Here is a 12,392-nt window from a genome sequence, read left to right as displayed (position 1 = left end):
TTGATTTACACTAACACATGGCCATTATTAATTTATTTTTTTTATACGCACATGGCCATTATTTCTGTTAAGCATTAATTTAATAGTTTTTTATTATTTTAAAATAGTAGACAATATTTCTGCAATTCTTGTGAAAAAATTTCCTAATATTTAGCAATGTTTTATTATAAATTAAATTTACGCTAACATTTTATGATAATTCATTATTTTTTTTCTCAAATGATGTTGATGTGTAAAACCGATTTACACATGTAATCAAAAAATAAAAATTAAACAATAGATAAATTTACAGTTTTCATTAATAAAGTCTTCATTCATGCAAGTTAATATGAATATTTAATTCAGTTGCTAAAAATATTAAATATTATATGTACATATAGGACAAGAATTTGTACCCGATATATTTCTCATTTTCTTATTAAGAGGGAAATTTCTAAGCACATTAAATTAATTGACAAAAATAAATCTTCATTCATACAATTGTCTAATCCTATAAATATTATATTAGTATTTAGTATAGCATAATTAGTTGTGTAAGCAAGCACCACTTTTACTAATCATTTAGATTTTTCTAATGGCAACTAATCATCATTTAGCAGCTCCATCGGTTTTTGTGATAGACTTCCATTTACATCTTCAATCTTCCTTCAAAAATAAAAGAAAACATCTTCAACCTTCATTTCCCTTTTGTTTAAACGCATTTATCTCCCATCTTCCATTCTTGATCATGCTCTTTCTACTTTTCTAAATTCAAGCACAACTATGTCCAGGTGATGTATTAAATATTGGGGCGAGGTTGTTTGATTTTCATTTCTTTTACTAAACTTGAGAGTTTTAAATTTTTTCGAGAATCCATCTTTTTCTGATTTAAAAACATTGAAATTGTGTTGTTTTAATGATGTACGATACTATTTCAAATGCAAAAATATTTTTGGGTCATGTTAAACAATGTCCCCGAGATACTAGTTAAACATACTAAGAAAGGAAACAAATGACAAAGTTAATGATGAGAGATATAACTTTTTATATCTTTAAAGCATTAAATACACAATTTACAAAATAAAATTTTCATATTTATATCCTTAACTAGTGCCTCAGGACACTGTTTAGCATTTTTCAATATTTTTTTAGTTAAAAAAATAAAATAAAAATGACATTTATTTTAATTGTAGCATACTAATTTATCAAAGTACCAGTATGCTATGACCAATTTAACCTTGTCCATTGGATCCCATAAAGAGGCCAAAAATAAGAGGGACTTTCATAGAGTTTGGCAAACTACAATGATTTTGCTTGGAGAAATGTTATCTAGACACACTTTTTGAGACAAAAATGCAAGCATGATCGACCAAAGCCGCACCGTGGCGGGGCCCTATGCTTGTCCATAGGCACTTTGCACTAATATGTCAGTAATATAGTTTCAAGGAAAAAGATGTTTCAACCAAACATGGTTTGTAAATAAATATCCATGGCTTATAATTGTGTGTGTAACATGAAACTAATAAATGTCTTGTGGCATACATATCCTAATAAAATCAAATATATTTCATACTGAATGAAAGTCCCTTTTACAGCACAATTACAAATGAAGCATATATATGGTGTGTACAAGTAACATATCACATAGCCATGTGATACAATGAAAAGAGTACACTAAGCCAATAAATACAAACCATACACCACTAAAACACGGCATCAAAAATATTGATGGAGACTTTGAGAATATGCCAACATCACTTAATTTTCTCTTATAGCTAGCTTAATACAGAGAGTACTGTATTTATTCCTGTAGCTCTTTGATCAATCATATATTACTTTGATATCATCCATGACACTCCCCTCATATTATCATGCATACATGAAATTAATTATCTAAAAATATATTATTTACATCCATAAGAAATGAAGAACGAGTAGAATGTCTAAAGTGTTGGTATGGGAGTTCTTCTCCAATCAATAAGTAAAAAAGCCCCATTACTCCGGTGTGTTCTTTGGTGTTGTTGTAGATAGACTCTAGAGTTAAAGTTTCACCATCAATTATTTTGATAGAACCTGGTTGAGGATAACAAGTGGACATTCCTACAATGTATCCTGCTTCGTTTCCTGCTTCATTTCCCTTTCCATAACTTGGTATTGAAGAACATATAATCCTCTCGTCCTGAAAACATAAGCCACGATTTCACTAAACTACTCTATAATTAAAGTGTTATTAGTAATGAAAATTTTACAATTGTTTTCTGGAGGATTTGACATTTTCCGTCAAAGTTACAAAGTCAAGTCTTAATACTAAGCTCACATCAAATATTTACGAATGGTTGTAAGTTGTAACTATATTGCAAATTACCTGTCCATATAGGGTGGATCCAATTCCTCCTGAATGTTGATGAGCAACACCATAAATCACATAGCCACCGGTTTTTAGTGGGAGACTTGTCCTCTTCACATGAACACAACCATTTCCCTCCTTATGATCTGTGCTACAAGATTCAACTTGATACTCAACCTGAAACAAAGAAATTAATGTTGCTCATTATATACACAAAAAGTATGGGAGTACAATTTATGTATTGAAGTAAAATTGAGATTGAGACAGAAAATATGGATTCCCCATATCGAAAAACTCTACATTCACGTAATCGACACATCAGTAACTGTTGGATTAAAATAAGACGATCCTAGATGCTATGCCCGATATTTTGAATTTTAATAACAATCTAAATCAGTGTATTTCGTGAACTGTCGATCTTGAATTCAAGAATTACTGATGCCTTGACACTGGAATTCAGGGTCTCCACCCAACTGCACGGAATTCATTTCCACAAACTATATGTTTCTTGATGAATTTCATTTACCTGACAATCATGATCTGAGTTCAATCCTTCTGAATAATTAGATAGTTGCAAAGTATCAGTAACATCAAGCATATATATCTTAACAGGCACAATAAAATCATCCCAATCAACCCATTTAATTGTGTATTTTAGATAGAGACTTCTCTTTGGTCCCTCAAAACCTTCCTTCAACTTGCAATGTGTATCATCATAACAACATAACAATCCTCCTTTATAATTTGGCCTTATAGAGCTCAAATCTTCATCCACTGTAACATTATAAAGATCACACCTGCACTCAGTGCACCCTAACTTATCTTCCACGCCGCGAGTGTCGATGGCATGAATATTAACCATCCATATCTCCTCAAATCCTTTCGGAACCTGTTCAGGATTACCTATTTCTATTCCAAAAGGATCCGGAATATCCATTGTCGTTCCTCGTGTTTCAGATCCAAGGCCAAAGTATTGTCCATTCTTATTTCCCTGGCATATACCATTGTTTCTCACCATAACATTACCAGAATTTTCAGGTATCTTTTGACCATCATGTCTTGTTTGTGTGGGATGTTTACTTTGATAATATCTTTCAACAACCCAATGATGGAGATAAGTTTCATGGAGAGGTATAGGATTTCCAGCTTCATCAACTACTTCGGCATTGAAACTCTTAATTGCTATATGACCTTTTGGAAAATCAATATCATAATAGTATTTCTCGATAACTGATCCAGGTTCTAGCTCAAATTTAGGAGACAAAAATGCAGCTGATTTTATCTTATTTTCAGTTTTGACAAAAGAACTTGAACATGATGTTCCCAACAACAACAGAAGTATTGCCAATGAAAATACCAAATCTCTGAGTACAAACCACATGTTTTGATCTGTAAAAAAAATACTTATTATTAGTAATTAACTAATTGTTGATTAAAAACACATTAAACATATGCATATTATAATAAATGTATTATTTCTATAAAATTTACTGACAACATAGTACAAGAGAGTTATGCAATTAGAAATGAATATAATGATCAAAAGGTAAATCTGGAGGTAGACACTCAATATTAAAAAGTAGTCCTCTTAGAAAGCCTTTGAAGAATTGAATCATGCTACAAAATTAACAAGTCAATGTGCAAATTACACAGCAATATTAAAAAGGGCAAGAGAATATATAATACGATCCAGTCACCAAAATAAACAAGACAAAGACAATAGTTTGATTAAATCACGTTGAAATTGTAATTTTATTTAGTATTTCAAATGTAATTTTTGTCAAAATTATAATCACTTACTCTGATTTTATCAAACTCACCGCAAATTTAATCATGCAGTTGTATGTTTAGTTCTACTTTTAAATGGGTCAAAATCAATATTTTTATAGAGTTAAATCACTAAAAATCAACTTTATCACCACAAAATTAAACATACAAGTGGTTGTTTGGAATTATAGTAGATTTGTTGAAATTACAATAACTCAGTATGATTCTGTCAAACTAACCACAAATATTCGCCGATTAAAAAAACAAGAGTTAAAAGAGTGGAGTACAATGCAAGTATATAAATAATTATAGTTAGATGAAATGAAAGTAGAAAGTATAACATAACACCAAATTGAGATATGTGTGAATTAATTGTCAAAGTGTGAGAAAAAAATCATGAACACAAGCAATAGGCAACATCATGTAGAAGAGAAAGATGTAAATGAATGGTTTTAGTTGCTTATATACCTTAACAAGAAAAGAGAGGTAGGATAAGATTGAGAAATTAGAGTGTGTTGGATATCAAAGTAGTTTCACTTATTTATACACGAAATGAATTACACATGAGAGCCACCTCATCACCCTAAAATTTCCATTAAAACACATGCCCCATAATATGCCGGTGACAAGCTGGTCCACTAGATTTTTTTTGCTACACGAAAACAAAAAAACTAAATTAAAAATACAAACTACGTTTTAATAAAGGACTCATAAAGACACGTAAAATACTCAACGAGTCTAAAGAGTTGACTTCCATTTTTGTAAGGATATTAACACAAACATTTTTTTTTACGAAAAGTATGTTTCAAAACAAAATTTCAATCCTTTACATATAATCTCTTTGATAGCATAGTGGTGATATATCAATGTGTTCCTATAGTCAGTAGCCGATCGAACTACATGAAAGAAATTTGAGCAACAAATTATCTTTCTAAATCTTGTTTGTCAACACAACTTGATACCAATTAAGTGAGTGTGAGTCTCGACATGTATCACGTTCAAGCAACCAATGCTCCCAAAAGAATCAAAACAAAAGTTTTCCACGTAACATGTTTATTTTTCTCATGAGTGCAAAATATTGAAAAAGAAGAGATATGGTACCTAACGACTAATTTATAGGTAAGAAATAATAATGGTAGATGATCTAATAATAAAATTTATAATAAAGATAATATTTAAAATAAATTGAGGATAATTATGACGATATAATAAAGGAAAATGCTTATTCCTACGAAGGATGTTTTCACGATAACAACGAATCCTTTATTTTATATTTTTTTGTTAAGAAACAAACTGCTTAACCTCATCTTTGGTCTTTGCTTATCATCGTCTCAAAGCGCAAAAATTGTGAAATTCAAGAATGGAAGCAACCCACTCATTCTCTCATGATTATTGCGGCCTTTCCTCCATCAACAACCATAACTTCACGGTTCCTTTTCCTTTCTTCAAAACCTAATTTGATATTTATCAACCCAACATATTGATTTTCTTACTCGATTTTTCAAGATCTACAACCATAATTTTTACTCTATGATTAGTTTGATTTCTTGGTAATCTCTGTTCATCTCTCTCTTTTCTGGGTACTACTTTTCTTTACTCTCTTTACCAATTTGGTTTATGAGGCTTTAAGTTTATTTGTTGACATAAATTTTCTTGTAGTTCATTGTTTGTGCTTCATCAGATTCAGTTTGCATTGGTTTTAAAATTGAGTACCCTAATTTATAGAAGAGAAGAAAGGTTGGAGCTTTATGCAAATAGCTCAATTTAAGTCTCCTAGCAAAGTGGAGGTGGAAACTTTTGGCAGTGGTTGGGGAGACAGAAGGATTTTCGGTGAAAGCTACTTACCTTATGATGGTTGCAAAGTTTAATAATAATAGTATGCGTGAGCCTCATGAGGAATATGTGTTCAAACACTTGTGGAAATGTGCTGCTCCGTCTAAGGCTTGTGCATTCTCGTGGCAGCTGCTACTTAATTGAATTCAGACCAAGGATAATCTTTGGAAGCAGAGGGTTATTCGGCAACATCAAACTGATTGTGTTCTCTGTGGTGCCATAGCGGAATCGGGGGTCCATTTGTTTCTGCACTGCAACTGTACGGCGACTGTTTGATACTAGATTATTATGCGATGGTTGGGACTTGTAATTTTACTCCCCCCTAATCTGGTCCTGTCTTTTAGTATGTTATTGGGCTGTGCGTATAACAAATGGCAAAAAGAAGGATTGGCGCTGATTTGGAACCTTTTATATGTGGGTGATTTGGAACCTTTTATCTGATCGTATTTTCAATATTGGTTAGAAAGTTTGGAACGCTTTTGTTCTCTTTTAGGCATAGGCAATATAGGCTAAAGTGTATAGGAATAGTTGCACGATGTTGTTGTATGTGCTGCAACTAATTGTTCATGTGTTGCACAAAATTTGATTATGTTTACATTTGTTATATTTCAATGTTAAATGTATTGAAAATAGCTTCAATGTTTACTCCAAAGTCTTGTATTATTAAATAACAAATCTTTTAGCATCAATAACATCACAATCCTTACAAATGAAATAAGCAAATGAAAACAGAAAAATAAAACTTCATGTCTTTATGATGATGGATGAACCATTCTTCTCATATCTCGATGATTCATGTTTTCATAATGTTGGCGGCTGGTCTTTCATATGGTTTTGTGCCTACAAAAAGAGACAACATGTTGGTCATTTTATACTTAAAAAATTTGATTGTATTTTCACATAATGAAACAATCATACCTGTGAAACTTTAGAACAAGTAGCAGTTTGGTTTATGTTTTGAGAATAATATGAAACCTACAAAATAAATATACTAAATAGTTATATACATGGTGTGTTTTAAAAAAAACTTAATAATTGTATGGTATTACACTATATATATGTGCAGCAAAGACACATAGCAGTGCACCAATGTTGCACAGTACCTGTCTATTCCTTAATTTGATGTCTTTGAGTTTACATACCCATCAAAAAATGAGTTCATGCTTTCACTTCTTTGTGTGGTTGACATCCCGGCCCAAAACGTGTCCTTCACATACACAGGAACCCAACGGTGCCGCTCATCAAATAACCCTTTCAACCATTCATTATCATGTAGTTCATAAGATTCAACCATTCTTTCCCATTTCTCCATGAAAACACTTTTACTCAATGAATCATAAACAACATCATGCAAAAGTGTTTTAATAGACTCATAATATGTGTGTCTGCCAAACTTTTCTGGAATCTTTTTCATTATATGCCATAAACACCATCGATGATGAGCTTTTGGAAAGACAATTTCAATTGCATTTTTCATTGCTTTATCCTGGTCAGTAATAATGGCATTTGGTGCACGTTGATGCATGCACTCTAGCCACGTTGTAAACAACCAAGTAAAAGTTTTAGCATCCTCATTTGATAATAGCGCACAACCCAACAACACAGATTGACCGTGATGATTTACTCCAACAAAAGGAGCAAAAGGCATGTCATATCTGTTTGTTAAATAAGTGGTGTCAAAGGTTACAGCTTCACCAAAATATTCATATGCAGCCCTACTTCTCACATCTGCCCAGAATACATTTCTCAAACGACTTTCATCATCGAAATCCATTACATAATAAAACTGATTATTTTGCTTTTGCATTCTAATAAAATAGTTTTGTACTGCATCAGCGTCTCATGTCCCAAGTCGTAGACGTCTTACCTTATCTATATAATTTCGACAATCTCTTTCTCCAAATGTTAGATTCTCGTACCCGTTTGCTTCAACAACCAGAGACCTAAAATTTCTGCTCACATTGATTCCTGCCTGGTCATTAAGTTCTAATCTCCTTTTTATATGAGACCCCAAATTCTTGTTGCATCTAAAATACCGTGCTTTGGTTGGACTAAGTTCATGATTATGCTCAAGAATAACACTTGAAACAACAACTGTTCCATCCGAGCATATACATGCATTCAGTCTTGCCTTACATTGTGTTTTAGTGATAGGATTTGGTTTCAAAACATTCTTGGGATTGCTCACATACTTTCCTGCACGACTACATGCTAAAGTAAAATATTTTTTTCCGTCATCTCCATTTTTCGAACTTATTTTACTAATTCCAAAACCCATATGTCGAGCATAATTCATATAATACAAGGTAACTTCCTCTTCAGAACTAAATGTCATTGCAGTCCTAGGTGCTTCTTCTTCGCAAACAATATTTGAATCTAACTTATCATCATAAATTTCAGATTCTTTGTTTTCTCCTTCACGAGATGGTGATTTAGATATTTCTTGCACTAATACAATAAATTGTTTAAAGATTAAATTAATCAACCAAACAATTAATCTCAATCAAAAAAAAGAAAATCAAACAATTAATAGGTTAAAACTATGAAACACTTATCAATGTTCCATATCGGACACACGTCGGTGTCTGTCATGACACACCGACACAACATTAACACATATAATTACATTGAATTGTATTTTTTAAAAATTACTTAGTGTCGACATGTTCATTTTGTATTTGAAATCATTCTTCATTGATTAAACAGCAGTAAATTGAAAATATAGCAAAGATGCAGTGACAAATACTTACTTGTTAATCCAGTTGAAGTTGAAATGTAAACAAAATAGAAACTTTTGCTTAAGAGATGGTGGTTTAGGTTTAGGCGATGGAACCAGTGAGTTTAAGCAGAGAATATGAAGCAACAATGGAAGGGGACAGTTGAAATTGAAGAAATGAATCTGGTATGTGCCAAGATTCAGCGCGGCAACTATAAGGAAAATGGGAGTAAATCGCGCGTATTGAAAATAAAAGATTTGATTTTTAATTAAAAAAGAAAACAAACCCAATAAAATAGGCACGTGCAGCAGGTATTGTCGTGATTCTCGTGAAAATTAGTTTCGTTGTAAATAGCGGTGCTGTATAATAAAATGCTAAAGAGCTCCCCTCCCCTTCAAATTCTTCTAATTTGGGGGAAAGTAAAAAGTGTGTTTAGGAGAGATTTTGCTCCTCCCCTCTCTCCTCATGATCTTTTGGTGGAAATGCAACGGTTGATGCAAGTTAGTGGTGGATGCTATTCATGCCTCCCATATTGGTGTTTCAGAATTGAGTTCTATTATCATGTCAATTAAATCATTACTTTGTTGTAATTCGAACTTTGAGATCTCAAGTTCATTAAACGACAAGCGAACTTGGCAGCTCATACCTTTGCGAGAGCAGCCATTTCTTGGTCTAATCACATTTTTTTTATTGTATTTCTCGATGTAATGAACTTATTATTCTTATTAATGAAATGAGTTAAGTTTGTTTGTTTCAAAATAAAAATTACCCCCTCTTCAAAAACATCCAACCAAACACACCATTTGTGACACTCGCATGTTTGATAAAATGTAGAAAGAAAAAATAATTAAATAATATGTATTTTTAAAATAATTAAATGATATTATTTTTATATAAATATGACCAAATAATGATACAATGTCATTTGCTTGTTTTCCAATATCATTTTTATTTTTGCAGAAAATATGAATCTAAATTAAATTCCGAGCTCATTTTTTATTGGAAAACTTTTTATAATATTTAACAGTGTCAGTAAAATATCATCAAAATACATGTTGACATAATATTAGAGACTAATATGGTATGCAGAAAAATATTTGTACTAACAACAAAATATCACTTCTTTTTAATTATAGGGACAAATTGATAAAAAAAAGTTAATAATTTTGTTTGTTTAAAAAAAATGATAATTTTGTAAGGAAAATAATATATTTAAAAAAAAATAAAAATTGTCACATCAATTCATACCACTTTTAACCATTTTTTCTTTAATTTTTTTTTTGGAGTGTGCCTATAACAAATATTATTTAGGCTTATGCTTATAGAATACTTTCTTTTACAATAGACTCAATTGTTGAGAAGTGCACACTTTTGTTCTAATCACAAAGTCAATAATTTGGAAAAACAAAGCTAACAAGACGAAGGGGTATATGGTGACACTATTCTGCCACGTCTCTAGTTGAAGAAGACATTCTTCATATAAGGTTCGTTCTCATCTTGGATTTATATAAATTCATAAAGCAAGAGAATAGTGTGTAACCCATATTTCCATTATTAGATCATTTTAGATTTTTTTTTTGTTTTCTTTTAGATTTGGTTTTATGCTATATTTGTTTATACATGAATGTGTCCCTTAGATTCTGCCGACTAGTTATCATTCCACTCTTGTTCAAAGAACATGTGGACTATGTCAGATATATCTTATATATTTAAGGGTTCGTTATCGTGTTGGTAATATGGCTCATTGTTATTATTCAAGGGTTCATGTTGTATGACTCGTCTTAAGTTCTTGCTTGTGTACATTCGTGTATCACTCTTTTTTTACAATTTGGTTCCGCGTCCGTAAGCGGGCTTGCTAGTTGAGACAACCTATGTCCCATTAGTGAAATTCTAAGTAAAGACTTAAAACCTTTATATAAAAGTGCGAAAAATTTGAAACTTTTAAAATACGAGACTCAATTATTTGAAACACAATTCTTCATAAACATATGTTTTCAAAATATTACACATAGATTCTTGACATAACTAGCGTATTAGTCTGGTGACACTGCCACATAGATGAAACCTTACAGAAAACTCATAAAGAAAATCAAAGGACAACATGAAAGGACTAGCTCCATTAACCATACCAAGAATCCCGTTTTACACTCAAGGACTAAACATATCGAAATCCGTCACCATTTCCTTCGCAATCATGTTGAAAAAGGGGGTGTAATTTTTGAACATGTACACCAAAAATCAACTAGCAGATATATTTTCACTAAGCCGCTAGCTTCCGAGGCCTTTTTCAACATTCGAGAAGAGTTGGGGATTTTCGATATGTCGAGTTTTGCCTAACATTCAAGTGCATATAAACGTAAAATAGGTATTTGGTAAATGGTTGAATATATCTTAGCTATGTGCTTGTTTGCCTTTGATCCTAGATACAATGTGAAATTGATTATGGTATTGGTGGATCTCCCAAAATTGTCCATTTCCAAAAATTTTGCTACGGAATGCTAATAATTTCCATAGACCCATATGTTTACAATGGCAATGACTGGAAATTCATAATCAAATTCTATGTCTCTACTTGATATCTTATCATTTTGACTGGCTTATATATTTTTGGCATGTGTTGATTATGTTGATTATGATGATTGTTCTTAGGAGGAACACGAGCATTAGAACAATAAAGCAATACGGTTTGTGTTCAAACACTCGAGGAAAAAAGAGATATACATTCAATTAATCTTTTTTTAATCCAACTTTTTTTGAAACATTTTTAATCCAACTTTTATTTGTATTAAAGAGGAGGTTTTGTACATAAAAAAATGCTTGTGGTTTAAACTTTTTTTTTGTTTGTTGTTGTTAAAAGTATATTAAGAGGGTGTAAATAAAATGAATGGGCTTACAAGCCCATGTCATGAATCAAATAATGGTCCGGCTAAATCAAATAAGAATTTAATTTATATACACTGTCGCTGTAAATGCGTCCAATAATATACCAACACATGATGTGTCACATTCATTAAATAATGTGGCAACATATCATTGGATGCATGTGTAAAAAAAACTTTATACCAACCGTGCAAACAAATTAAACTCATAAAATAAAATAAAATAAAATAAAAATAAAGCTAGAACAAGGATAGAAACAGAACAACAAATTCAAGCAACGCGATAGAGAGAAAGAAAGAAAATAAACCTGCGAGAGAGAGCGGCGGTGGTGGATGGCAGTGGCTGCTTGCGGTGGTTGTCTGGGTTCACGGCGCCAAAATCTTTTCTTTCCTCTGCTTGTTTGTTTTGTTCTGTTCTGTTCTGTTCGTTATTGTTTCTTTTTTATGAATGGTGATGAACTTACCTGTCTATATTTGTATATTTTAATTTTGCTACTGATTTTGTGGTTTTTGTTTCTCTCTTCCACCTAAATTGATGAGTATTGATATGATGGAAAAGGAATGAAGTGACATGAACTTTTGCTTAGCTTGTATAAGTTGTATTCTTGTTGAAGATTAAGCTTTATTTGGGATTAAGTTTAAAAATGGCGGACGGGGGGAGATGAAAATATCGCAGCATGAATACACATGGTGTCAGGTGTGCCTCTGACGGCCCTTGAAAATCCGGAAAACCATGTACACCCTAACTTAAACACGTGAAATACTCAATTTACATACACCTACTTAAATTGAGATGCACAAATGCATTAGAAAAAAAAAATGGAAACGCAGTAATTCATGATGATTTATTTATGTAATTGATAGGAAGAT

The 12,392-nt window shown here is 31.9% G+C and overlaps 1 protein-coding gene, 2 long non-coding RNA genes and 1 pseudogene across 3 annotated transcripts; 1 reads left to right on the top strand and 3 right to left on the bottom strand.

The window, feature by feature from the left end:
* Nucleotides 1-1,524: 1,524 nt before the first annotated feature.
* LOC123913471 lies at nt 1,525-4,628 on the bottom strand. The gene is made up of 4 exons (XM_045964227.1): nt 4,562-4,628; nt 2,853-3,715; nt 2,345-2,503; nt 1,525-2,158 (listed from the first exon to the last, which is right to left on the bottom strand). The coding sequence occupies exons 2-4, from the start codon at nt 3,705-3,707 to the stop codon at nt 1,865-1,867; spliced, it is 1,308 nt and encodes a 435-aa protein (XP_045820183.1). The 5' UTR covers nt 3,708-3,715; nt 4,562-4,628; the 3' UTR covers nt 1,525-1,864.
* Nucleotides 4,629-5,299: 671 nt separating this feature from the next.
* LOC123913475 lies at nt 5,300-6,558 on the top strand. The gene is made up of 2 exons (XR_006811636.1): nt 5,300-5,673; nt 5,753-6,558. It is a non-coding gene; the product is annotated as an uncharacterized LOC123913475 (long non-coding RNA).
* Nucleotides 6,559-6,567: 9 nt separating this feature from the next.
* Nucleotides 6,568-6,965, bottom strand: LOC123913476. Its single transcript, XR_006811637.1, has 2 exons — nt 6,845-6,965; nt 6,568-6,766 (listed from the first exon to the last, which is right to left on the bottom strand). It is a non-coding gene; the product is annotated as an uncharacterized LOC123913476 (long non-coding RNA).
* Nucleotides 6,966-7,040: 75 nt separating this feature from the next.
* On the bottom strand, nt 7,041-8,999 carry LOC123914611 (annotated as a pseudogene).
* Nucleotides 9,000-12,392: the final 3,393 nt, after the last annotated feature.

The sequence above is a fragment of the Trifolium pratense genome, linkage group LG3, assembly GCF_020283565.1.
Source record: "Trifolium pratense cultivar HEN17-A07 linkage group LG3, ARS_RC_1.1, whole genome shotgun sequence".
NCBI classification, from domain to species: Eukaryota; Viridiplantae; Streptophyta; class Magnoliopsida; order Fabales; family Fabaceae; genus Trifolium; species Trifolium pratense.
Note: the sequence above shows the minus strand (reverse complement) of the source record. Positions and strands in the feature narration are given on the sequence as shown.